At 54.3% G+C, this 26,985-nt stretch overlaps 2 protein-coding genes across 7 annotated transcripts in view; both read right to left on the bottom strand.

Moving 5' to 3' along the window:
• The window catches only part of DPP3 (dipeptidyl peptidase 3), a 29,385-nt gene extending 16,161 nt beyond the window's left edge, over positions 1–13,224 (bottom strand). The window contains exons 1-9 of one of the 4 annotated variants that reach the window (XM_032357520.1): positions 13,139–13,224; positions 11,808–12,082; positions 4,756–4,845; positions 4,086–4,223; positions 3,497–3,571; positions 2,814–2,907; positions 716–846; positions 473–603; positions 333–391 (exon numbers count right to left, since the gene is read on the bottom strand). In XM_032357520.1, coding sequence (XP_032213411.1) covers positions 333–391; positions 473–603; positions 716–846; positions 2,814–2,907; positions 3,497–3,571; positions 4,086–4,223; positions 4,756–4,845; positions 11,808–12,082; positions 13,139–13,190 — 1,045 coding nt within the window. In that variant the 5' untranslated portion in view covers positions 13,191–13,224. Of the gene's footprint in view, positions 1–332; positions 392–472; positions 604–715; positions 847–2,813; positions 2,908–3,496; positions 3,572–4,085; positions 4,224–4,755; positions 4,846–11,807; positions 12,086–12,837; positions 13,081–13,138 lie in introns of those variants that run through there. The other 3 variants (XM_032357519.1, XM_032357522.1, XM_032357521.1) reach the window with 3 other exon arrangements.
• A 117-nt stretch (positions 13,225–13,341) lies between these two features.
• PELI3 (pellino E3 ubiquitin protein ligase family member 3) lies at positions 13,342–25,330 on the bottom strand. Of its 3 annotated transcripts, XM_032357524.1 has the most exons (8): positions 25,133–25,330; positions 23,836–23,988; positions 23,232–23,303; positions 21,051–21,180; positions 20,299–20,400; positions 19,326–19,520; positions 18,827–19,015; positions 13,342–17,526 (listed from the first exon to the last, which is right to left on the bottom strand). In XM_032357524.1, exons 2-8 carry the CDS (start codon positions 23,985–23,987, stop codon positions 16,957–16,959), a joined length of 1,410 nt encoding a protein of 469 aa, XP_032213415.1. In that variant the 5' UTR covers position 23,988; positions 25,133–25,330; the 3' UTR covers positions 13,342–16,956. The 3 variants fall into 3 exon arrangements, with proteins under 3 accessions (XP_032213415.1, XP_032213416.1, XP_032213417.1); XM_032357525.1 differs by lacking the exon at positions 23,232–23,303; XM_032357526.1 differs by lacking the exons at positions 23,836–23,988; positions 25,133–25,330 and adding an exon at positions 21,751–21,796 and having other exon boundaries at positions 23,232–23,274.
• Between the last annotated feature and the right edge of the window lie 1,655 nt (positions 25,331–26,985).

Here is a 26,985-nt window from a genome sequence, read left to right as displayed (position 1 = left end):
GCGGGTGAGCGGCAAAGTTGGGCTTGGAATGGCCGTAGCCTGTGCCGGGATCAGACAGCAGAGGCAGCACAGCAAAGTGGCTCGGAGCCAAGGTGCCATGCTTGGCCACTTACCAACTATACCTCCGTAGCCACTTTATAAAGTGAGGATAGCAATTGTCACGGGAGGACAGTGTCCAGATGAGCTCCTGTAGCTAAGTGCCCAGTGTCTGATCAATCGTCCACACTGGTTCTGGTTATTTGTATTACTATTGCCAAGGGCGGAGGGAAGAGCCCTCAGGGGACACTGCGGATAAGCATTTGCAAGCTGACCCCCCTCCTCCCAGAAGTTACCTTCAAACTCTCCACGGGAACCAAAGGGGTCTCGGTAGCTCTCGATGAACCCGATGTAACTGGGGGGAGCAAAGGGCAGAGATGGAAGAGGGGCAGGCAGGAGGGGGGCAGCCAGGGTGCAGAGCCAGGAGATGCCTCACCTCTCCACGATGGGGCCTTTGTCCTGTATCCAGAAGCGGGAGCCCCTCTTATGGGCCTCGATGGAGCCCTGGGTGAAACTCTCTATGTACTGGGCCAGCATCTGTTCCTGCCGGCTGTTGGCTGCATACGCCTGGGGGTGAGCAGGGGCCGGTCAGCCTCAGGCCACCCACTGGTCGCGACACATGTCTTAGCTGCCCAGAGGGATCTGGAGCTTGCGACCCTCAGCCCCTAGCCAGCCCTACCTTGGCCTTCTCCAGGTGCTCCACCACCTTCTGGAGGATAGGGGCATAGTCCCCCCGAGTCACCTGGAAATGGCTCCCCCGGAATTCGTAGCTCTTCAGCTTGGAAGTCATTTCAGAATGCAGAGCAGGCTCTGAGGCAAGAAGGATCGCTTAGGGAAAAGGCTAAGACACTCCAGCAAGCTTCTCACCATGACGCTCTTACTCTAAAATCTTCAATGACTCCCCACTGCCTACAGAAATAGTGTAAACTTTCATTTTAAAAAAATGTATATATATATACGTGTGTGTATATATATATATATATATATATATATTAACTATGTATATAGTTAACTCATTTAAGCCTCACTTCTACTCTGGGGGGTTATCTCCATTTTACAGATGGGGAAACTAAGGCACAGAGAGGTAAAGTAAATTTCTAAAGGTTGCCAAGAGCAGGATTCAAATCTAGGGTGGCAAATGTATTTAGAAAGACAGTCAACCCGAAATGTAAGGAGCCTTATAAGGAAATGAGAGGGTGAACAGGAAGTAGGAGACGGGATGAAAGAAGATGCTGGAGAGAGGGCAGGAGGTGGACGGGACAGGAGCCAAGGAAAGCAAGCAGCCTCCTGAAGCGAAGAGCCAAGGAAACAGACTGCCCCCTGGAGGCTCCAGAAGGAACTAGAGTCTTGTTTCTGACTGTGGACCTCCAGAACAGCAACAGAATAAATTTACGTTGTTTCGTGCCACTACATTTGTGGTGATTTCTTGCATTTTGCTTGTTATCCCTGACCAGTAGCATACACTTCTAGGTTATGCCGTAAAAAAGAAAAGATATGCACAGTGTCTCCCACCTCCCAAGGTGACGTGCCCCGGGATGCGGGGGCTCTTTGCCCTCCTCTGGAAGCTGGGCAGGCTTGTGACTCTAGCAGAAGTGACACCAGGGACTGCCGAAGGGGGTCCAGCTTCTGGCTGGCTCTCTCTGCAGGCTCCCTCAGGGAGGCCAGCCAACAAGAGCAACGTCAGGAAGCCACGTGGGCCGTCCCGGCCCATAGCCCCTGCGGAGGTCCCAGCTGACGGCCAGCATCTTCCGCCAGGCGTGTGATGAGTGCGCCTGCGGGGGATTCCAGCCTCTGGCTGCTGATGGTACCCTGGCCTCCGAGTCTCCCAGGCTGAGGCCCCAGTCATTGTCACCAGGCACAAGCTGTTCTGATCGTGCCCCATCCTGATTCCTGACCCACAGAGTCTGTGAGCGTGAAGAGGTGAGTTTAGGTCCCTAAATGTGGGGGGCACCTGCACACAGCAGGAGGTAACACAGCCGGTACTCGGGCCCCAGAGCCTCCCTCTCGCACCCTGTCTTGCACACAGCAGAGCATACGGAAGTATGGGCTCAGCTTACATTCCAGCGTGATCGATTCCTAGTCCCATGGACCCGGCGTCCTTTTCCTTAGTCAAACCCAACAACGTGCCAATTGCTAAACTTTCCCTCCGCCATGCTCTGTGCCCCCCACCAAAGGTTCGGGTGCCATCTTCATCTAGTCCTACACCAAAGATCTGAGTTTCTGCCATGTGCTAGCCACTGGGGGGACCGTGGTCAGTGAAACACACAATTCGTCCTCCTGAGAAGCCCGCGTCAACAGTGACAACAAAATGCCCACACAGCTACTGGGTATGATGATGGAAAGGGGAAGAAAGTCATGGAAAGACTGGGCAGGGTCCTGGAGTAGCTAGTGAGGTGTTCGTCACGTGTAGATGCGAGGCAGGGCTTTGAGGTGGGAAAAGGGACAGACCGTGCGAAGTTCTGGACAGCAGATGTGACAACAAACACGGGGTTTTCAGGGCCCTCTTTCTGCTGGAGTGGCCAGGCTGGTGACTATCAGGCCCCGTGTGGGAGGAACGCGCCGTAGATGAAGTGAGAGAGAGGAGGCGGGAGGCCGAGAGAGAAATCCTGCACAGCAGTGACCACAGCGGCAGGAAGTCCACCGTCAGCGTCTGCAGTGACTACCGTGCCTGTCACTCCCGGCAGGACCCACTAAGCCCTGCCCTGAGTCCGGCCCGGTCCCTGCCCCGGGGCAGAGGTGCTGAGGAGGGAGCAGAAGGGCCGTGGGAAGCGGCTTACCTGCGCCAAGCACCGAAGCCAGCCGCACCTCGTAGCACGGCTTCCCGTCCTCGAGGACGCCCTTGAAGAGTCGCGTGTTGTAGGCACTGAGGTTCTGGAAAAGACCAGGGCAGGGGTTGGGGGAAGAAGAGTAAGTCCAGAGCGGGCTACAAGGCGGGAGGAGGGAAAGGGGTTCACACCAGGAAGAGGAGGTCCGCAGGCAGAGCAGGCTGGGGCGTGCGGGGGAGCCTGACTGAGTCCCCAGCGAGGGGAGCGAGTGGGTGGGCAGCCCCGGCCGGGCTCTCGGAGACGCTCTGCTCTGGGCGCTGAGCGCCAACGTTTACTAAGTGCTGACCCAGGGCGAGGCGATGCAGCAGACCCGGAAACTGCTTACACAGCTGCTGGGGGGGTAAACGCCACAAGTGGACTCCGGAGCCCAACCGAAGTGGCTCTGAGGTCTCCGCTGTCCTGCCCGCATTCTGTCACCAAGGCCTCCGGGCGGCGGCGGGGTGCTCCGTCCCTGGCACATCTGGGAACATCTGCCTCACTGGAGCCAGGCCAACTCTTAGACATGGATTCCCAAGTCTTTCCTACTTCAAACGCCCAGGATGCTGTGTCTCTGGACCCAAGCTGAGACCCCAGAGTGGGTGCCAGTGGCAAGGGGACCCTGTGAACCCCCGTCGCACATTCCCTAACCCTCAAACCTGTGAGTCCAGAAAGTCCTGGGCCAGCTTGGCGTCTTCCATGGTACAGTCCCCAGAGAAGTAGGTGGTGATTCCCTGTCGGGGCAAGGGACAGGTGGGAAGGAGGAACTGCCGTGGTTGGGACCCGCTCCTTCCGGCTCCCACCCCTCCTCCCAACCGCCTCTCCCCTGCGCCCTCATCTCTTTCCAGGGGACAAAACCGTAACACAAATCGCACACAGAGGCCCATCTCCAGCCCTCCTGCAGCTCTGCTCCAGCCTTTCGCAGGCTGGCCCGCCCCGGAGGCTTGCCATGTCCCTTGCACCACGTGGTGGCCAAGCGGCCTCCGGAGGCGGGAAGCCCGGGCTCCTCCCTTTCCCATGGGCCCCTCGGCAGCTCCCTCTCCCAGCTCCTCTCTTCCTCCTTCCTGCACACACCACCCCGGGCTGTCGGACGGGAAGGACACGCAGAAAGCATGGCATCCAAACCGCTTCCTAGCTTACAACTGCCAGAACGGAAGCCCACTGCCTCCCTGCCCGGTGCCCTTCCCTCCGTGCCAGGTGACTTCCAAAGGATGCCCTCCACTTTCCTGCATGATGGGGGGTCCTCACCTCCTTCCCCAGCCCAAGGTGTCGAAGCCGCGGCTCCAGAGAGAACATGAGCTCCCCGCAGCTCTGCCAGAGGCTGCTGACTTCTTCCGGGTGCTGCCCGGCCGCCTTACTCCCCAGGATCACACGTTCCAGCTTCTCCTGCAGGGGAGGAGGCCACTGGCTGGGCCACAGCGCCCAAGCCTGTCTTCTGCACCCTCCGCATCCACCCCCCAGCTCTTCTCCCGAAGCCTAAGGCCAGGCTCAAAGTGCTGCTGAGCGACGGGCAGCGTCAGTGCTGTTGAAGGGATGCTGGAGCTCAGGCCCCCCGCAGACCTGTTAGTCAGAAGCTGCGTTTCAACAAGCCGGCCAGGCGACTTGTGTGGACAGCGAGTGCTGAGAGCCGGGGAGTAAGAACTGCTGATGCCCAGGACGGGCCCGAGCTCCACAGTCCCCGCCCGCAAGGGACTCACAGCGCCCCGCCTCTCCACCATCCCCAGGGATGAGATGACCAGGCTCCCTTTTTGTAAGCACTGAAGTTCACACGCCCTTCCCTTGTCTGCCCTCAGGTCAGCACCGTCAGGAAGACGCACTGCTTTCCCTCGCTAGGTGAGGAGCATGGCAGGGACCAGGCCCCCACTGCCATCCCACCGGCCCCAAATTCCTCACCTCCCCCGGCCTGCTCTCAACTCACCTTGGGCAGGTTGGGAACAAACTTGGTGTCGCCAAAGGACTTGTAGTTGCCCATGTTGGAGTAGATACCCGCCGCATAGACCAGGAACGCCTGGAGGGAGGTGGGCATCAGAGACCCAGAAGCACAGTGTCTCCCCACCCCCCACCAGACCCCACCCCAGGGAGGTTCCTGCCTGAGATGTTAACACCCAGAGGAACCAGTACAGGCGAGGCTGGGAAAGCTGGGGGCAGGACCCAGATCCCAGGAGGCCCCCCGTCTGGCCCCAACATACTTTCACAGACCAACTTCACACGCCCATTGTCCAGCCAAACTGGTCTTCTCAGCAGCCCCCAAACATACCCAACCTTTGTTCGCGCTACGCCCAGCACCCTCTCAGCCACCCACGGCCATTCCATATGACCTCTGAAACACTGTGCCTCTGCCTCCTTGTGCAGAAAGCCTGTCTTCTGCTCCCAGCCTGCAGGCAGCTGGCATCGGAAGCACCAGATGTTAGAGCTAGAGGGCCCTTGGTCATCCGGACATCATCGTAGGCCCAAAACTCAGTCTCCCTTCCTCCGGCAACAAGACCTCAATCATCCTCTTGTGAAGGTGGGGGGATCTTCCTTCCCTGACTCCGGGGGTAGGCTCAGGCTCACGCTAGACGGTAAGAGCCCTACCTAGGCAATTTCCTAGTGCCAAAGAGCCTCTGTTTTTATACAAGGGATCATAGAACCTGGAGCCCCTGGACCTCCCCTGCTGCAGTGAAGAAAGAAAGCCCAGCTGAGAGATGAAGACTGCATCAATATGGTATCCCTGAGCCCCTGAATCCAGCCATGCCTGAAGCCTGCTCTAGCCCTGGACTTTTCAATTATATGAGCCAGTAACGTTCTCTTTGTCGAAATAGACTTTATTTTTTAGAGCATTCTAGAGCCACAGCAAAACTGGGCAGAAAGTATACAGATTCCCCCACGTACCCACTGACCCCCCGACATGAACAGCCCTCCCCATCATCAACGTCTCCCACTGGAGTGGCACATTTGTTACAACAGGTGAACCTACCTGGACACATCACTGCCCAAGACCAGTCTACGTAAGGGTTCACTCTTGGTGCACGCTCTGTGGGTTTGGACAAATGGATGGCATATGTCCACTATTACGTAAGGCACGTTACTCTGTACTACAGAGTAGTAGTTTTAGCACCCTACGATCCCTCCCCTCAATGCCTGGCAACCACTGATCCCCTCTCCTATCTCCATGGTTTTATCTTTTCCAGAATATCGTATAGATGGAATCACATGTACGTAGGCTTTCAGATTGGCTTCTTGCATTTAGTAATACGCATTTGACCTTCCCATGACTCTTCATGGCTTGATACCTCATTTCTTTCTTTCTTTCCAGCACTGACTAATATTCCATTGTCTGGATGGATCACAATTTGTCAGCTCAGCTACTGAAGGACATCTTGGTTGCTCCCATCGTTGGCAATTGTGAATAAAGCTGCTACAAACATTCATCTGCAGGCTTTTGTGTGGACCTACGTTTTTACCTCCTTTCAAGATTTCACTTCCGTCAATAACCAAGAAGCATCACTGTTGGATCCCACAGGAAGAGTACATTTCTTTTGCAAGAAGCTGTCGAATGACCTCCCACAGCAGCTATATGATTCTGCATTCCCACCAGCAATGAACAAGAATTCCTGGTGTTGCTACCCCTGCAACAGCATCTGGTGTCGTCCGTGTTGTGGATTTCGGCAAAGCTAATGGGTGTGTAGTGGTTCTCTCATTACTTTATTTATTTGCAATTTCCTAATGACATACGATGTAGAACATCTTCTCACAGGCTTATTTGCCATCTGCATTCTTCATTGGTGAAGTATCTGTTACAGTCTTTGGCCCATTTAATTGGGTTGCTTGTTTTCTTATTGTTGAGTTTTAAGAGTTCTTTATGTATTCTGGCTAAGAGTCCTTTATCAAATATTACCTTTTGCAAATATTTTTATCCCAGTCTGTGGCTTGATTTTTCATTCTCTTGACAATTTCTTTCACAAAGCAGAACTTTTTAATTATACTGAAGCCCACTTTATCAACTATTTCTTTATGGATCATACTTGGTGTCGTACCTAAAAAGTCATCTCCATACCCAAAGTCATCTAGATTTTCTATGTTATCTTCTGGGAGTTTTACACTTTTGCATTTAACATTTAAATCTCTGATCCACTTTGAATTAATTTTTGTGAAAGATGTAATGTCCATGTCTGGTCTAGATTCTTTTTTTCTCTTCTTTTTTTCTTTCTTTTTATCAAGTAGATGTCCAGTTGCTCCAGAACCATTTGGTGAAAAGACTATTTTTAGGGGCACTTGGGTGGCTCAGTGGGTTAAGCCTCTGTCTTTGGCTCAGGTCATGATCTCAGGGTCCTGGGATAGAGCCCCACATTGGGCTCTCTGTTCATCAGGGAGCCTGCGACCCCATCTCTCTCTGCCTGCCTCTCTGCCTACTTGAGATCTCTCTCTCTGTCAAATAAATAAAATCTTTAGAAAAAAAAAAAAAGACTATTTTTACTCCACGATACTGCTTTGTTCCTTTGTCAAAGATCAGCTGACTGTATTTATGGGGGTCTATTTCCAGGCTCTTTATTCTGTTGCATTGATCTATTTGTCTGCCCTTTTGCCAACACCACACTGTGTTGATTACTGCAGCTTTAGAGTAAGTCTTGAAGGTGAGTAGTGATCCTCCAGCTCTGTTCTTCTTCTTCCCTCTTTCTCCAATATTGTGTTGAAAATAAAATAACTGGGATTTTTAATCACATTGCATTGAATCTATAAAGTTGGGAAGAACTGACATCTTTTTTTTTTTTTTAAAGATTTTATTTATTTACTTGAGAGAGTGAGAGCATAAGCAGGGTGAGGGGAAGAGGGAGAAGCAGACTCCCTGCTCAGCAGGGAGCCCAACGTGGGGTTGATTCCAGGACCCCAGGATCATGACCTGAGCAGACACTTAACTGACTGAGCCACCCAGGTGCCCCAAGAACTGACATCCTTATAAATCTGAATATTCCTATTCATGAACATGGACTATCTCTCCACTTATTAAGTTCTTTGATATCTTTCATCAGTTTGTAATTTTCCCAAGTTTTAAACACATTTTGTTGTATTTTCGAACTATGTATTTCACTTCCTTGTGTGCTACTTAGAAATAGTATTATGGTTTTCATTTTGAATTTTTATTGTTCCTTTCTGGTATATTAAAAGCAACTGACTGGGGTGCCTGGGTGGTTCAGTGGGTTAAAGCTTCTGCCTCCGACTCAGGTCATGATTCCCAGGGTCCTGGGATTGAGCCCTGCATCAGGCTCTCTGCTCAGCGGGGAGCCTGCTTCCCCCTCTCTCTGCCTACTTGTTATCTCTGTCTGTCAAATAAATAAATAAACAAACAAATAGATCTTAAAAGAAAATAAAATAAAAGCAACTGACTAGGGTGCCTGGGTGGCTTAGTTGTTGAGTGGCTGCCTTTGGCTCAGGTCATAATCTCAGGATCCTGGGATCAAGCCCCACGTCGGGCTCCCTGCTTGGCTCCCTCTCCCACTCCCTCTGCTTGTGTTCCCTTTCTCCCTGTCTCTGTCAAATCAATTTAAAAAAAAAAAAGCAACTGGTTATAGCTATCTATCTATCTATCTACATATTTAAAGATTTCATTTATTTATTTGTCAGAGAGGCAGGGAGAGAACACAAGCAGGGAGAGAGGCAGGCAGAAGGAGAAGCAGGCTCCCTGTTGAGCAAGGAGCCCAAGGTGGGACTCAATCCCAGGACCCTGGGATCATGACCTGAGCTGAAGGCAGACACTTGATGGCTGAGCCACTCAGGTGCCCCTGACTTTTGCATATTAACTTTGCACCCTGCAACCTTGCTATAATCACTTATGAGTTTTAGGGGTTTTTTGGTCAATTCTTTTGGATTTTGTACATAGATAGTCAATCATATTTTCTGTGAACCAAGACAGTTCTGTGTCTTCCTTAATCTGCATACGCTTTATTTCCTGTTCTTGCCTTATTGCATTAGCTAGGACTTCTGGTAAAATGCTGAAAACCAGTGAGGGGACTTCTCTGCCTTGTTCCTGATCTAAGTGGGAAAGCGTTGAGTTTTTCACCATTAGGTATGATATTAGGTGTAGGGCTTTTGTAGATAGGTTTTATCTTTATCAATTTGAGGAAGCTCTCCTCTATTTCTAATTTGCTTGGTTTGATCGTGAATAGGTGACGGATTTTGTCAAATGCTTTTTCTTCATCTACTGATATGATCATGTGGTTTTCTTCTTTAGCTTGTTGAGGTGATGAATTATTTTTTTCAAATGTTGAGACAGATTTGCATGCCCAGGATAAATCCTACTATGTAATGGTGTATGGTTTTTTATACATTCTTGGATTTGATTTGCTAATATTTTTGAGGATTTTTTTTTTAATCTATGTAAATGAGAGAATGGTCTGTAGTTTTCTTGTATTGCCTTTGTCTGGTTTTGGTATTAGGATAATGTTGGCCTCATAGAATTAGTTAGGAAGGATTTCCTCTGTTCCTCTCTCTTTTTTTTAAGATTTTATTTATTTATTTGACAGAGAAAGAGATCACAAGCAGACAGAGAGGCAAACAGAGAGAAAGGGGGAAGCAGACTCCCCGCTGAGCAGAGAGCCCAATGTGGGGCCCGACCCCAGGACCCCAAGACCACGACCCAAGCCAAAGGCAGAGGCTCAACCCACTGAGCCACCCAGGTGCCCCTGGCTGGTAGCTTTTTCTTGCAATACTTCAAATACTTCAATCCACTCTCTTCTTGCTTGTGTGGTTTCTGAGGAGCTGGATGAAATTCTTATCTTTGCTCCTCTAAAGGTAAGATCCATTTTTTCTCCAGCTTCTTCTAGGACTTTTCTATGCTTCCTGACTTCTAGCAGTTTGGGTTCTTTCTTAGGATTTCCGAGTCTCTGCCTACCTGTTCCTGCATGTTGTCTGCTCTCTCCATGAGAGCCCTTCAGCGTATCAGCCATAGTTGTTTTAACTCCTGGTCTGGTAAGTCCAACATCCTTGCCACGTCGGAATCTGCTTCTCATGCTTTCTCTGTCTCTTCAAACTGTGTTTTTTTGCCTTTAGTATGTTTTGTCATTTTTTTCTTGACAGTCAGACATGATGCACTGGTAAAAGGAACTGCTGTAAATGGGCCCTTTAATCGTACGATGGTAAGATGTGGGAGCAGGTGAAGCATTCTCCAGTCCCCGATTAGGTCTTGGCAGTTTCTCAGTGAACCTTTACCTCAAAGAACTTCACATGCGCCTCTGTGTCCCATGTCCCCGCCCTCCTCCTTAGGTGGGACAGGACAGTTCTTGAACTGTCTGAAATGGGATATTCTCCTCCACCCAGGTCAGTTAGGCTCTAGGCTCTGCTGATACAGTTTCTCCCGAGAGCTAAGTGGGAAGAATAGAATGTTCTGAAATTTTTCAAAAATGGTTCCCTTGCCCCTCCCCTGGCCAGAAGCACAAGGGGCTTTTTCTCTGAAATCCAATCCATTGTGAGGACCAAGATCCTAGAGGTAAAATTCCCCAAATTCTTGAAAGTGTGGAGACCCCTCCTCTGACTGGATTCTCCTGGAGTTTTTAAACTCTCAGAGCTGCCCACACTGAGCCTCCAGCAATCTGTCAATCAGGTTTTCTGACTCCAGCACTGGTTCTGGGGGAGGTTTCTGCTCATGAATTTTTGCACTGGTGAGTTGTGATTCTCTGTACCCACCTGTCTGTCTCTCCCATGTGGGGGCAGCAGTTAGCCCTGTGGCCTCACTTAACTTAAGGACAGATGAAATGTTATTGATTTTTCCAGCATATTCCACCTTTTACTTGCTAGGACAGACTGGTGACTTATGAGCTCCTTATATGCCGGACTGGAAACTGGAAGTCATGATTTTCATTTCCACTCAAGCCAGTTTGAGGCGGGTTTCTGCTATTTGCAAGCAAAAGTGTCCCACGGAGAATAGCAACACTCAGGTCGCACTTCCCCAGCCATTAGCTCTTTTAATAAGTCAAGGTCTAGAGATGGGATGTGATCACTAAAAGTTAAAGAAAAGGAGAAGAAACAGCCTGGGCCTCAGCTCAGAGATAAGCAATTCAATCCCTTTATTTTACATGTAGAAACACAGGCCACTTTCTCATACATTGTTGGTGAAACTTTTATAAAAGATGACCTAACAACATCGATCACTTGTAAATGTACAGAGCTTTTGACCCAGCAATGCTACTTTTAGAAATAGAGCCTCCTCATACATGCGCACAAGTATGCTCACTGTGGCACTAGTTCTAAGAAGAATCAGGAACAATCCAAATGTCCAACAATATAAACTGACTCTGGTGTACACTGCAGTGAAGTGCTTCACGGTCAACAAAAAGGATGAGGTGCCTTTCTATGTACCCCACGGAAGTTCTCCAAGACATGGTGTTCAATTAAAAAAAAAAAAAAAGTAGGACTCCAAAGAACACGGAGAGTATGATCCCATTTATGTAAAGGACAAAGGAAGGAACCGGTGCACATGTGCATGTACACGTAGAGGAATGCAATACACAGACAGAGGACTTGAAAGGCTGAACACGCCACCATCCAATAGGCAATGTTCACGTTTCGTTTTGGGTCTTTCTGCACCGCAGAAATGCACTACGAATGCGTCTAAGTAATCCTTGGCCAATGAACCCACAAATGAACAAAAGCCAGGGCACAGGCAGGGACCCACAACATGGTAGAGGAAGATCTGGTCCGAACTCAGACCTCCTGATTCCTACCCTGGACTCCCTCCTCTACCATCTCTGAGTGTCCATAGCTGTTTCCTTTACTCACAGCGGCCACTATTTATCTTGGAATCAGGTCACTGCAACCCCAGGAGGTACAGACTACCCTCATGTGCATTTTCTAGATGGGAAGACTGAGGCTCCAGGAGACGTTCCTATATTTGTAGCCCTTGGTCTACTCTACAGAGAAGGACCTTTGTACTCCTGCTTGTGGTCCCTCATACCCAGAAGCCATCCAGGAAATGCCAAATGACCTAAAAGAACTGACCTGATACTCCTCCTCGGTAAGGCCCTCAGCCAGGGCAAGCTGGCGCAGCTGGTCGGGGTCCTGGGCACGGAAGAGGCGGCTGAGCAGGGCATAGATGTAGGGGGCCTCAGGAGAGGTCTGCAACAGTACTGCCAGGCCTCCATACCAGGCAGCCCGTGACAGATGGTGGGCATAGAGGCGTTCTGTGGGCGACAGCAGGCGGAAGGCCTCCCGGCAGTCCAGGCTAAACACACCGATGTCATTGGGCAGGATGTACTGGGCGTCCGCCATGGGCCCTGCTGAGAACCAGCACCATCATCACAGTCATCATTTACCACATACTGACTACACACCTAGCTAAGCACTCTCATGGTCTCACTTAATGCTCCCCCAAACCCATTCGCAGATATGTTAACTGAGGCTCAGAGGTTAGGCAACACACGCAAAGATATTACAAAATACACCGGTAGGTCATATTTGGCCTGGGGCCCTCAACCTTAAACACTGAATTAAACTACCTAGTATTACCGATGGGGAAACTGAGGCCCAGAGAGGCTAGGAGCTTTGCCTACTAACACAAAGGGAGAGGTCAGAAGCAGAGACCTGAATCTCTAGCCTCCCAGTCCAGGGCCCTCAGGCACCCCTACTCCTGCCCTGACTTCTTAGCCTCCTCTTCAGAATTCTCCTATAAGTTCTTCAATTTCACCCAGCACTGTGGTGGCAAGGGTAGAGTTTCAGGCCACCAGCTGGAAAATCCAGGTTCTAAACCTGATTCAGCTCTTAGCTCCTAAAACCAAGTCAGTTGTTTCACTTTTCTGTGCCTCAGTTTCCACCTCTATAAAATGGGGGCGATGATAAGGCCGACCTCACCAGAAGGGTGTGCAATCTGTCTCACTCTCATCCTTCTAAACACCTTTTCTTTGGCCTTCCATCCTCCAACCCTCTCCCTGTGCTTGGCCAGGGGAACTACAGAGCCACGTTAGTTCGGAGCTGGAAGAAAACTCATTTTACAGACAGTGAGACTGAGGCTTAGACAGACCACGCGACTTACCGAAGTCTCACAATCCCGTTGGGATACGGGATCTCCCAACCTAGGACATTCTCCACACCGCCTCCCCTCCCGGGACTGAGAGTCCAGCCTCCCCCACCGCTCCGGATGCCCCGCCCCAACAGCACAACCCTCGGGGTTAACTCTTTGCTGCCCGGAGGGTTCCTTGGCTCGGGGCCGCGGGGAATGTGGAAGGGGTACTGGATGGAAGGCAGAAAAGGAATAATCCTGCCTTCGGTCCAGACTCGCCCTGTTCCCCGAGGATGACGCACTGTGACCCCGAAACCCGGGCGCCGCTCCTCACCTGCAGCAGCTGCTCTCATCGCAAACTCACTTCCTGCTTCCGGCTCCCCCATTCATTGGGGCTCCGCGAACTCCGCCCCCCGCGGCCAATCGTCGGGCTTCGGGGCCCGGATGGACGTCAGCTCCGGCCAATAGGCGTCCCTCGGCGCGCTTCGCCCGCCCGCCGCTCTCCGCTCCCGGGCCCTACTGGGTCGCGCGCGGCATGGCCCCTGCGGCCTTGGCCTTTGTTCGCGAGGGTGCGGGCTCGGCGGCTGGGAAACGGAGTGGCCGGCCGGGCCGCGGCCTAGTCCCGGCAGACCGGGCTGACGCTTCGAGTCCGGGCGGGGCGGCATGGATGTCATGTACGGAGCAGCGGGGACTTCCCCACAGAGCCCCAGCGCCGCCCTCCTTTGGGTCCCGGGACCTCAGTTTTGCAGGTGGGAACCTGCGCTCGGGAAGTGATGTGACTCTCCCTCCCTCAGTGGATTCGAGGGTCAGGAGCTGGAGACTTTTAGGACACTGGGAACCTACAAGGTCAGCTGCCGATGAGCCGAGGCGATCACACCCGTGGTGGGACAAGTGCTTCACTGCACCGCCATCCATTCGCCAGGGGTTGGAAGGCAGCCACTAAACGTCTCTGAGCCTCAGTTTCCTCAGCACAAAGACGCGAGGGGCCTGGAACTTGTTGGTGTTCGCCCGATGCCTGTTGGGAGAGCTGCCTGGGACCCCAAAAGGAGGACCAGGACCGAGCTGGGCCTGAGGTCCAGCTTTGCACCTCTGCATTGACTCACAAGAGGACAGCCTGGGTCAGGCATGACATGTCCAAGCGTTGGTGCCAGGCCTGGGCTCAGTGGAGAATATTGTGAGGGGCCTGGGTCAGCGTGGGCGGAGCCAGGTCATCTAAGGTCAAATCTGGCCACCATCATCTACTGGCTGTGTGACCTTGGGCAGGACCCTTTACCTCTCTGAGTCTTAGCTTCCTCAGCCAGAAAACCCAGCTAACAACTGCCTCCACTCCCAAGGATGCTATAGTTGGGAGTAAACTGATGACTGGGCAGTCTGCTGCCTAGTGTTGTGCCTGGAGGGGCTGACTCCGATGATGACTATCATCATGGAGAAAAGCTCAATAAATTCTCTATGTCCTTAGGAAGGTCACCCCTCTTCTTCCCTGTGTCTCAATTTTTATGGTCTTTAAAATGGGTATACTCCCCTGACTTGGGTGAATTTGAGCGGGGCACCAGTAAAGGAGGTGGCGCTCTCTAGCCATCAACAGGCAGCTCAGGCTCGCAAAAGATCTCAGGACTCCTGGGATCCTCAAAGCCGCCACGTTTTTATGTTCATGGTTAACACACAAGGTCCTATGCCACCAGCTTAACATGGAGGCTATTTCATTCTTGTAAAAACCCTGATAGGATATCACCATTTTACCCATTGTAGGAGATGGAGAAACTGGGACTATTAGTTTCATTGACTTCCTTGAGGCCACCCAGTCCCTGAACTGGGGTCTAGCCTTCCTAAGAACTTCCACCACGCTGTCTCCTCCACTGGCCCCAGTATGCACACATGCATAATCACATGGAGAAATCCAGTCACTGGAGCCTCGGCCATCCCTAGCCTTGGTTCTTCCCCATGGACATGCAGGAAGGGCAGGTGAGGAATGAACATTAAATACCTGCTTGCTACAGGTGCTCTCAGAACATTCACTGCCATCTGGTCATATAGGAATTGCTATTCCATTTAAAAGGTGAGGAGACAGACGCTCCAAGAGCTGGAAAGGGGCAGAGGTGGGCCAAGATCAGGGCTGTCTTACTGCCACCACCACCTCCAAGTTCTCCCTGGGGCGGCACCATGCTCTGTGCTTGCCTCTACTTTCTCCTCTCCTTACTGGAAACAGGATCGGAACATCCCTTACCTGGTTCCCAACAGGGCCAGAAGAGAGAACTGGATTATCAGTGTTTTGTGTGTGCATGTAGGGCTCGCAATATTCCCACAGTTGCTTGAGCCTCCCCATCTGGGCTCCCCCACTGTGGTATGTGGGGGCCCGGGAGCAGGAATCTCACCAGATCCCCTTTTCACCACCCTCAGGAGCCCTCTGTCCTCTCGAGAGCCCCCAGTCTGGTCTCTGTGGCCCCCACGAGCTGTGCGGCCTGCAGCAGGCCCTCCCCTTGGAATCTATACTCCGTAAGGCTCTGGCGGCTGTCTTCAACTGGGGATGATGCCCAGGAGGCCTATACTTAGCAGACTCTTTTCCAGATTTTTTTATATTTCCAGAATCTCCATCTACCAGTCTCCCTAGCTTGCTCCCCCCAGGAATGGTCTAAAAGCAACCCCAGCAGCACACTGAGCCTGCCTTGGTTCTCAGGGAGAGGTGCCGCTTAGCCAAGATGAGTCAGGGTCCGGTTCCGTCTTGGTCTCCATGGCAACCAAGGGCCACCAGACCCCAGCCCAATGTCCTCACCCCTCATTTCTCCTTTCTGCCCCTCCAGACCCGACTCCTTTGTGGGTCAAGCATATTCCCTGCCACACATTCGCACACGCTGTGCCGGTGACCTGGGCTGCCTGCCCCTCCCCTCCCGCCCCCATCCAAGGAAAGCAGCCCAGGGTGATGGAAGAGGCCAGGCTGAGGCCAGGCAGGCAGTCATGGATCTGGGTCCTGGCTTGGCCACTTTCTAGCTGTGGGACTTGGCACCTGTGCCTTAATCTCTCTGTAAACAGAAACGGTAATCCCTCCCCGCCCCCACCCCGTTACTGTGAGCATTAAATAGCAAAAGCTTCTGGTTAGTTAATAGATAGTTATTAGCAGCAGCAGCACAGTGAAGGGCACAGTGGGCACTTGGTAATAGTGGCCCTTCTGTCACAGCCAGCACTCCGGGACCCTGAGTCCCCTTCCCGTCCCCGGCTCCTGACTATCCACAAACGAGGTTCCAAAGCCTCCATCCAGCATCTTCCCCGTCAGGGAAGCCCCAACCTCTTGCTCCAGCCCTCTTTCTGCCCCCTCTGCAACCCCTTCTCCAGCCCCTCACTCAGGTCCCTGCTTCCTGACACCCTCGCCTGTGCTCAGCCTCCCCCCTGCCCAGAGCACCCTCCCCTTCCTGTAGGGAGTTCCCACGCGAGCCTCCCTCACTCTCGCGCCTGCTTGGGAGACCAGCTCTGCAGCCCTTGATGATTCTCTGATCCTGGTGCCCAGGAAACCGTGTTGTCATTCGGTAATCAGGCCTGTCGTCCACTAGACTGTGCCTTCCACCGGGCAGGGAACCAAGTCCGATCGTCTCTGTGTCCCCAGAGCTCACGTGGCGTGGAGTCCAGCCTGGAGTGGGTACCAGCAGATGCCGGCCCCGGCCTGCTGCCCACCCCTCACTCATGCAGGGGCTGGCGGCACTGCACGCATGCCGGACACGTGGGATCTGTGAGGGCAGGCTGAGCAGCGAGATTTATAGAGGAACCCAGGGCAGCAGCGGGGTATCTGGAGCTGGGTCGGCAGGCTCAGGGCACGGCCAGCCTAAGCTGGGGGTCAGGAACCCACGGCCCCTTCACGCCCCCAGGGACACAGTGTAGGCGGCATGATGTGGGACACCCCAGGAAGGGCCAGGGCACAGGGATGGGCTTCCCTCCATCAGCCCGGGACAGAGCTGGTGCTGAGGGCCCCGTCATTCCGACCGGGGTAGGGGTTTCAGGGACCAGAGTTAAGAGGGGAGGAGCACAGCCCATCCATCCAACATGTCCATCTGGTGTGGCTATGTGCCAGCGGGTAGAGTCCCACATGCAGAGCTCCCTCTGGGCTGCAGGAGGTGGGGGATCTAGGTGGGCAGGCGGGCGTGGCAGCCGGGGCGCCGGGGGAGCCTAGTCCAGCGGCCCCTGGAAAATGAGCCGGACGCAGCCATGCTCGCCGGTGAGCCAGGCCCCACAAAAGGGGCAGGCAGCATGGAAAGCGTGGGTGCCGTGGGGCAGCGGCGTCTGGGCCCAGTAGCGGGCAGTCTTCTCCGAACACACATGGCCACAAGGTGCAAAGGCATGGCTCGGCGGCCCAGGGTCCAGACAGAGGCCTGCCTCCTGGCCAAGCCACAGGGGGACGTAGGGCCCCACGAGGCGACAGAGAGGACACTCGCGCTCCTGGGGGCCCCGCTCTCTCCTGCAGCCCCAGCCGTGGTAGCCGTGGACGTGGCCACACCGGACGTAGACCCAGGGCTGCTGCTTGTCGGGTGCTGTGCGGCCCCGGGCCGGACTCGGGAAGGCCAGGGTGCTGAGGCCCACGGGGCACTGGGGCCGTGCCGCATTCGCCTCCTGCCGCTGGGCCTCCAGCTGCTTCAGCGTGGGGGCCCTCAGCAGCCCCGCCGGCGTGCGCCACAGCAGAGTGGCCCCACACAGGTCAATGAGGGAGCCATCCTGCAGCACGTTGGACTCATTTTCCACCTGCCAGAGACAGCAAAAGGGACTTACTGCTCAAGAGGCCGCTCAAACCCTGGCCGTTGGGCGGCCATCCCCTCAGCCAAGCCACCTGTCCATCCCACCAAACCTCCCTGGAGAACACACCCTGCACAGGGGGGCCAGCTAGGCCAGAGGAGACAGCGGGGCGGGGGCAAGGCTGAGGCAGATGAGCAGCGAGGATGGAGGCAGAGCAGCCAGGAGAGCTGAGAAGCCACACAGGAGGGCAAGTCAAAGTCTCCAGGCATGCATTGTCCCTCACAGTGGGGCGGGGACTTAGTCATGTCAGCGGTCAAATCAGGAGATCTGGACCAAAATAAAGTTTCCCCCCAGGCTCTCCCCTAAGGGCACAAGTGGGAAACTCTTCTATCTGAAACTTGGGGACTCGGCCCAAGGCAGCCGTCCTCTTGGCTGTGGCTAAAAACAAGGACTCTAGAGCTAGCCTGTCTGGGTGTGAATTCTGGCTTCACTGTCTATAACTCGGCATCTGTGGTCGAGTTACTCAACCTCTCTGCGTCTTCATTTCCTTATCCTCAGGCTGGATGCTACTTCCCATACTTCCCATTATCTCAAGTGGTTCTCACGAAGCAATCACTATAAATGCTTGGAACGGAACCTGGAACGTCCGGGTACTAGTGAAATTTACATGCACAGTGTTTTTAAAAGTAACGTTTTCCCAGATCTCCAGGTAGAACTGATGCTCTGGAAAGAGAAGCCCTGCTCTTCCCTGCGATTTTGCCTCCATGGGCCCCATGTGCTTACACGCTGAAGAGCTCTGCCTCATGGCCCATTTGACGAGCTTGGCCCCGTGACCTTGGGCTGGCCCCTACCTCTCTCTAGGACTCTCTCGCAGCTCTGAACCTGGGTTCTCTCATCTGTGCCACGTGGAGCCTTCACTGTCCCCTCAGTCAGAACTCCTCTACGGGCCCTTCCGACGAGGCGAGGATAATAAGGCTAAATCCGTCTGAACGTGAGAGACACCTTACAGACTGCCAACACTTTAGGCTATAATCCGCTCACACATGGGCCAAGTGTCAGCCTTGTGAGAGGCTGTGATTCCTTCCTAAAGCCACCAGGTACTGCAGCATTCACGTCTGCTCTAACACACGCCACCCCAGGGGCCTCCGCTACGTTCTGGAGATTACGGTCTGGCCCTTTCTGTGGGGCAAGTGGTGCACGGCCCCTAGATGGAGCCTGTTGGGGCTCCTTTGGATAGGAGGGGAGGAGACCAGGGGGAAGGGCCCGGCAGGGATGAGGGGAGAGGGTGGGCAGGGAGCAGGCCGCCTACCAGCTTCCCTCGCTGCTGTGCAGAGCGGCTGTCCCTCAGAGTGTACACGTTCCCACAGACGGATATCTCCCTCCAGACACCCGGGGCTGAGTCCTCCGAGAAGCCGCCTGCTGGGTGCATCACCAGGACCCCATTGGTGGTTAAGCCGTCCATCAGGCCGTCGGGGGTCCGCCACTTGGCCGCCCGCTCCTGAGACCACACGTGGGATCAGATCCTATTTCCGAGTGGCCCCCCCCACCAGCCAGCTGTGAGCCAGGGATGCTGCCCTTCTACCCTCACAGTCAGAGGCGACCCAGAGAGGACTGGAATGGACACTGCACAGCCGGAACTCTCGGAGCCTCTCAGTGCTCATTTGTTAAGTGGCATCGCCGGTCCCAGCACAGGTCCTGGTTAGGATGGCTGCCGGCTGGTCCGTCACCCAGGGTGCTGCCCCTCCCTACCCGACCCTTCTGCTCACTCTCAGATGACATCCCAGTCCCTGCCTGGGGGGCTCACTCACTCCAAGGAAGATGTTGCTGGAGGCATCAAAGCCAGCGGCATAGATGCGGGCAGTATAGGGCGGCCGGCGGTCACACAGGATGCGGCAGGCGTAGCGGGAGATGGTGCTCTGGGCTGAGGGGCCCTCGGCAGCCCCTCCCCCGGGGGATGTGTCTGTTACCACAAAGTCGATCATGTTCTCTGTGGAGCGGCCGATCTGGGACGAAGAGGGGAGCAAGCCCAGATATGCTATGTGTGCAGGTCAGTCCCAAGGGTTTCCCCCAACCTCCGCCAGCCCGGGTTCCCGGCAGCTGCTCTGTAAGCAGGGTCACCAAACAACGAAGAGGGAGCAGTAACATCCCAGCTCCCCAGGCCCTCTGGGCCCTCAGCTGGCGTCTCCAAATCCAGTCCTGGGGCTTCTCTGTCTCCCCTACTTAATAAACACGAGTTGATTTTTTTTCTTTTTTTGAATGATCAGTGGAAAGGTGACACCCAGTCTGGAAGTGAATTTTTTGTAGGTACTAGATACCAAGCCCCACGCTTCACGTGCAGTATCTCAGCTGATCTGCCTGATAGTCCATGGAGTGGTATGTTATGGGCCCACTGTAGAGAGGAGGAAACTGAGGCCCAGAGCGAGTGAGTGACTCTTGCCCAAAGTCACCCAGCTGGTAAGTGATGGAGCTGGGATCTGCCCCAGGCAGTGTGACTCTCATGTCACACTCTGAACCCCTAAGCTGCCTGTGGCCTGGGTGTCTGGTCTTGGGTTTTTTAAATTTTGATGTGGCCACCGATTTGCTGTGTGACTCCAGGAAGTCAACAGCCTTCCCTGGACATCCTGCTTCTTCATCTGGAGCGTAGTCGACTGTACTGGGGGCCCCCAGAGCAACTTCACCACGGCCCTGGTCTTCCAAGTTCACCCTGGAACACCCGCAGAGCTGGACCTCGAGGCCTGGTGGCCCAGTGACCAAGAGGCATGCAGAAGGGCCTGAGCATACCTGGAACATGTCCGTATCACTGTCATGTGTGTACTCAACGATGACCGAGTGGCTCCGGGACAGCGTGTACGAGATGCTGTGCTGGCCGCGGTTACTCAGTGCCTGGTGGGGAGAAAGGAGAAGTCATTTCCCAGGGCATGTGGCCAGAAGAAGTGTGGGCCTTGGAGCCAGAGGCTAGAACCCAAGGCCTGCTGACCAATCCCAGCGAGGGGCCTGCTCTACCTTCACCAAGGAAGTGCTGCGTGGCTGGCACTATACGCAGGTTACCTTACTTGACCCCTACAGCCACCCCAAGAAGGAGGCATCGTTATCATTCCCATTTTATAGCAGAGGGAACCACAGCTCAGAGAGGAGAAGAAGCTGGCCTAAAGACACACAGCTAGACACAGGAGAGCTTGTATCTTAACCCCAGTGCTCTGAAGCCAAAGGCTTTTCCTTTGCCATTGCTGTGTGACTGTCATGTCCCTCCTCTGAGCCATGGCTGCCTCAAAATGATGCTGACCGTTTCCATTCAATGGCTGGGGTCTGGTCATCCAAGAAATATTTTGTGAATTGTTACTACGGTGCACTACAAGGGATCCCTCCCCCGCACCATTTCTCTGGCAGCCCAAGGCCATGAGTGAGTGAAGACACAAGGTGGCTCCCCTGCTCCAGTGCCGTCGCGTGGGGGTAGGACCCAGAAGGCCGAAGACCTGGGACTTGGGCAGAGAGCACAGGACCTTTGTCCAGGTCCACTGGGATAAGCTGCTTGCCTTGGAGACGAGCGGTGTGGAGATGTGGTGCATAACATCGGGCTTCACGCCATTGGCATGGGGCCGGCGGCTCAGCGCCAGGCGGCTTCTCCGGCGGCCCTTGTCCCCACTTGCCAGACACCCGTTGTAGCTGTGGGTGTAGGGGGTTAAAAAGAAGGGGTTGCCGGGAGAAAGAAAGAGAGAGAGAGAGAGAAAGTGAGCACCTGAGCGATTTGGAGGAACTGCCAACTTCTGGGCAGTCTACCTTCATAAACAAGCTCTAGAACCAGCGGAAACTAGGAGACCATACCCTACCAGTCTGCGTTTGGGGAGAAGGAAGAGGGGCAGAATATCTTTTATTCTAAAGGTCTTTTATTCAATTATCCAGTGTTTCCTGGACACCTGACTGGTCAGCTGCTGGGTGCTGGGGTGCCACAGGGGGCACACCGCAGGTCAGTTCTGTCTCCTTGGTGGCAGGGAAGGGGTGTCCTGAGCTTTTCAAGGAAGCTGGGCACGAACTGTATACCACAGGCCCAGAGGCAGGAGAAGGGAATTCTCAGATCAGGTTTCGGAGAGGGGGAACATCTTTACTAGGCCTTGAAGAACTGGAAAGAATTCACCTTTACTGCAAACTTTCGTTTACGACACCACAAGTACGAATGGAAACCAGAATGAAAGAAACAGACAGACCCACAATGCCACCAGCTCCATATATCCATACATGTCAAACTTCTACCTTCCTTCCAGCTTTTATCCAGAGGGAGTGACTGTGGAAGGCAAAGATGGGGTGAGTCACAGCCTTGATCACTGCCATGGACTGGAGCCTCCTGTGTTCCTGGAGTTTCACGTTATTAATTACCTAATGGAATCTGTGCAATGTCCTGCCAGGCAAGTATCTTTCTTCCCATTTTACAGATAAGGAAAATTGAGGCTCATGGAGGTAAACTGACCTGCCTGAGGTCCCAGGCTAGTAAGTGAAAAAGTCAGAGATTTGAACTCGGGTCTGTCTGACTCCGGCCCCTCTTGCAGAAGCCCTTCCAGAGGGAAGGCTTGCCCCAAGCGAAGGGCCTGAGACTGGCAGGGTTTGGTGAGATCAGGGAGTGGTGACTTGGGTGCTGAGCTGAAGTCGAGGCAGGTGAAGCTGGGGGAAGGGCTTTGAACACCAAGCTTAGGAGTCTGGACTTTATTCTGTGAAACTAGGGAGCTACAGAAGGTTTTGGAGCTAGGAGTGCCAGGATGAAGAGGTGCCAAATACAGACAAAGACCACTTGATTCAGAGTTTTCTTGTGGGCTTGTAAGAATGTAGATTCCCTGGCTCCACCCATGGAGACTCTGATTCTGTAGGTTTGGGATGGGACTGTCAGGGGATCTTTTCAGTGTGCTCTCCAGGTGGCTCTGTCCAGCATGGGGCTTCATTGCTCTAGCAAGCATAAACCGCAGCGAAGAGGGCCTCTACCCTGAGGTCTGCACTCTCCCTCATCAGTGGCCTGGCCCTCAGCTGAAAGTCTGCCCTTCCTTTGGGACACCCAGCAGCAGTTTTTCTCATGCAAGCAGCCCTGACAGGGGCAAAATCACTTTTGCCCTCCTAAACTCTTCCCACTTAGGTGGTGTGGGCCAGTTCTGGACACAGGCTCGGGACTCACAGATGGGCCTGGCTTCAATCCTGGCTCTTCCACTTATCACATAACCTCTGTAAAATGGTGCTAATTAATCGGGACCTACCTCGCAGGTTCATTGTGAGAACTAAATGAGATAAAGCATTTGAAAATGCTTGGCACAGCGTCTGACATATACAGATTGCAAGCCCTTGATAAATGTTAACTTATTAGGAAAAAGCACATGACGTGTACATGTCAGCACACGGTAGCCACTATTATTTCTAAATAATCATAATGATAGCATAGCTCATCAAATATCTTCTTCCAGGCAGATGGCAGAGAGAGAGGCCAAAAGGAAGTGTGGATGGGGGAGGAAGAAGAGGGATCTGCGCCTGGGGGCAGCGCTAAGTGGGTGGTGCAAGGCTCCTGGTCAGGGGGAGACCAGGAAGGGAATGAGGTCTCCCCGGCCACCAGCTCACATCGCTTCCCTCCTCCTGGCCTCGGTTTTCTCATCTGTAGCATGAGGGTCAGCTGTGGCTTAGTCAAAGTGCACTCGACCTGGAGTGAGAAAGACCTAGGTCCGAATCCCAGCCCTGCCACTTACCAGCTGTGTGCCCTTGGACCAGTCACTTCCCCTCTCTGAGCCTCGGTTTCCTCACCTCCTTCCTCACAGCATCTTTGTGAAGATTGAAATGAAATAATGTCCATGAAAGGGCTTGGCACAAGCCTGCCTCCCAGAACACCTGATATGTGCCAGGCACTGTCCTACGTGCTTTACAGAAATCTCCTCCGTCATTCCTCTGACAACCCTCTGAGGTATCGTTATGGTCCCTACTTGTAAGATGGGGAAATGGAGGTACAGGGAAGTTAAGCAACTTGCAGAGGCAGGATTTGAACCAAGCATTTCTGCTGGAGAACCAGAGTTCTTCACGCCAGCCTACATCTGCTAGGTGCTTTTGAAAGGCAGATGGTGCTGCTTTTTTTCTGATCAGAAACTTAGGTGGGCAGTAAGAGATTTCTCAGTAATTTATAAAAAATGGGAAGATAAATTAACAAGAATAGAGGTGGGTTTGATCAACTCTGTCTCTCAGTTGGGAAGGTGAAGAGGGACAAACAGCAGAAGGTCATACGTGGGGAGAGCTGGGGCCCTTGGTCTGTTGCCCTGGGGGTGCCTGGTGCCCTGCCCCACCTGGACCAGGGCCGCTCACCCCAGGACGATGAGTTCGCCATACTTGATGGGCTCCTCGCCTGGCTGTGCATCTTCACCAGGAGAAGACAGGACACAAGAGCCCTGGGTCCCTGGACGCCGGAGGTCTGAGGTTCGGGGAGACCCCACTTCAGGGTTTCCTTCTAGCACCATTCTGGGCAGAGTGGGAGAGGAGAAAAAGAATTTTGCAACCTCCCATCCCAACCCCCCTCAATGCCAGCTCAGGCCTGCTGCAGGGCCACCTAGGCTAAGTGACCTTTCACCACCTCTGTTGCTATGGCAACTGCTCCACCTCTGCCTCCTTTAAACTGTCCCGGGGTTGCCAGGATACCGGGGAAGGGAACCGAGTGGGATGGAACCAAGGGGAGAGGGCCCCCCATTCAGAGAGTCAGGATCTTTGGTGGGGCCATAGGGGTGGACCAACACGGGGTGGCAAGAGGCTTCTTTTTGGCCAGGACACCAACCAGTCTGGGATCTGCTTGGAAGAGGGACACCTCAGGAGTTGGAGGACCCTTATTCCTCATCTTAGACTTAGTTGCTGGGTTGGCTCTTGGCCCAGTGGCCTCCGAGTAACCCTTCTGTGGGGTCTTTGGAATCTATTTATCCATCTTAATCATTCAGATCCTTTGCAGGTCTAGGCCTCTTGTCTGTCTATCTTTTTTCTCAATGACTCTCTGCCCTCCTGGGCTGTCCTTTTTCCGCCGTCTCTCTCCTCACCCTCCTCCCCATCTCCGTCTGTCTGGCCACCTTCCTCTCCCCATCCATCTGCCTCAGTCTCCCCACCTTGGCCTCACCGGGGCGGGCAGGCCTCTGGACCGCTCCCGGGTGCGCGCCCCCTCCCTCCCTCAGGTGTCTGTCTGCAGTCCCAGGGCCGCCCGGGTCTCTGGAGGCCTGTGGGGGCGGCGCTCCCCCCTCCGGCTGGGGCTGCAGCAGAGCCCGTCTCCGCAGGAAGCCTGTTTGGAAAACATCCCCGCGCAGGAGGGACTGCGCCGGGGCAGGCCCGCGCCCCGCGCTGGGGGCAGGCACAATGACGGCCCAGCGCATACGCAGATACACACCCGGCGGCCCCTCGCCACAAACACGCGCGCGCACGCACACAGTCCCGCACACCCCGAGCCCCGCAGGCAGTGCCCGGACGGGGGCCGAGCCCACCTGGGACCCGAGAGCGCGCAAACAGCACCCAGGCGGCGGCCCTCGGACCCACTCCCCCTGCCGCCCCCAGACACGCAAACACGCCCCCCGCGCCCGCCGAAGCCCGCCCGGCGCAGCCCCCGCCCCCTCCGCCCCGGCGGTCTCACCTGGCCGCGCTCCCGGTCCCGCTCGGCGCCTCTCCCTTCGCGCCTCGCCCCTGCTTGGCCCCGGGGCCGCTGCTGCGGGATGGGCCCGGCCCGCGGCGGCTCCGCGCTGCCTCGTCACGGGGACACCCGGGGCCGGGGGAGGGGGCGAATGCGAACCGCCACACTCCGCCCCCTGTCCCGATGCCCCGCCCCGTTGGGCCCGCCCCCAGAAGCCCCGCCCCACCCGAGACCCCGCCCCCTGCGGCGAAGCTTAACGCTGGTCTACAGAGCCCCGCCCCTCTAGGGAGACCACGCCCCCTCCCTCACCCCGCCCCAGGCTCTGGGAAGCCCGGCCCACCACTCTGAGTCAGGAACTCCCTAGCCAGTCTTCACTGGTTCGGGGACTCCCCGGTATCTTTGAGATCCATCCCCGGGTTCTGGCTCCCCAGACCCCGCCCTCATTTCTGGGGACTTACGGGTTCTCCCAGAGACACGGGCACCCCCCCACACACACCCCTCAAGCCGGAGACTTCGCCCTGGGCGCGAGGCCCCTCTTCCCACCTTTGGCTGCGGGACTCTCCACCTCCTGCCCAAGACCCCGCCTCCCCAATGGGAACCCGTGGAATTAGAGGAGAGAAGCGAGGGCTGAAGGAGAGGAGGAAAATACTAGAGGAATCGGAGGAGGGGGTTGTCCGTTAGCAGGAAGGACGAGGAAGAATGCTGCTATTGACTCACTTGAAGACCTGTCTTCAGCCTAGCTCAGTCACTTTCTCGCGGGGTGACCTCTGGACCCGGGGTGTCCGGGAACACCTCCCTCCTTCCCTATAGCACACACACACTACCGGAGAAGCCAAAAAGAGGATGGAGACCTTGGGGAGCACGCAGCTCCTTCCGGTCCTGCAAGAGATCTCTCAGTCTATGCCAGGTGCCATGTTCTGTGATTTTAGCGCAGTAAGACTTAATTTCTGGGAGGCAGGCATGATAATCCCCCATTTTACAGATGAGGAAACAGAATTGTACAAACTTAACTTGGAACGTGGTTATCTTGCTAGAAAAGGAACAGGAGTAGATCTCAGCTGTGTGACTCCAAAATCTGGCCTCTTAACTTCCATACCTTGTTATGATGAGGAATGGCAGGATGGGGTTCAGAGGTACTGAGCAGGAGAGACCCAGAAATGCATCAGATAAGATACCTACAGCACATTATTTCTCACATTATAACCAAGAGCTGGGGGAAGCCCACAGGGTAGACCCTTAAATACTCTCTGGAGTATTTATTGAGGAAATCAAGGAAGGCTGTACAGAGGAGGTGTCCTTTGGCTCCAGTCATGAAGGAGAAGTGAAAGTTTGTCCATACATTCCTGAAAGAGAGCATTCTTCCTCGTCTCCCCCCATCTTGTTGCTTGTGAAGCAACTGTCTCCTGGACCCCCCTGGGCCCCACCACATCCACACACCCCACTAACTCCCCCACCTAAAAATAGTCCATGATGCCAACTGCTTTGCCAACTGTTTGGGGGGCCCAGCAGCCAGATGAAACAAGAAGGCAGCTAGCAGCACGTCCTTTAGGGACAAAGACACTCATTAATCAAAGAGAGGCTCCCTGAGAGGCCACCACTGAGGAGGCCAGACTGCTGGGCTGTCAGCAGCAGATCTTACAAATCCTGCATCACAGGAGAGCTGCCATCCCTGAATGCCTGCTCTGTGCCCACCTCCATGCCACGTACGTACAGCCACCATGGGACACGGGGACAGTGGGACAGTCTCACTCCTCTTCGCATTCCCAGCTTCCAGCACATTGCCTGCCAGAACAGGCCCTCAGTAAACATGTGCTCAATAACTATCAGAATCTCCAGTTTACAGATGAGGAAACTGA

This window comes from Mustela erminea, chromosome 9, assembly GCF_009829155.1.
Source record: "Mustela erminea isolate mMusErm1 chromosome 9, mMusErm1.Pri, whole genome shotgun sequence".
Taxonomy (NCBI): domain Eukaryota; kingdom Metazoa; phylum Chordata; class Mammalia; order Carnivora; family Mustelidae; genus Mustela; species Mustela erminea.
The sequence above is the reverse complement of the archived record's forward strand: the minus strand, read 5'-3'. Positions and strand labels throughout refer to the sequence as shown.

What these genes read in the sequence shown, in the direction of transcription:
- PELI3 (XM_032357524.1), bottom strand. Translation starts at nt 23,987, where the DNA reads ATGGTGCTAGAAGGAAACCCTGAAGTGGGGTCTCCCCGAACCTCAGAC. An exon ending in GGCGAACTCATCGTCCTGGG is followed by an intron (nt 23,304 to 23,835) that starts GTGAGCGGCCCT and finishes ATCTTCACAAAG; the next exon opens with ATGCTGTGAGGAAGGAGGTG. An exon ending in CCACACCGCTCGTCTCCAAG is followed by an intron (nt 20,401 to 21,050) that starts GCAAGCAGCTTA and finishes TCTCCCCACCAG; the next exon opens with GCACTGAGTAACCGCGGCCA.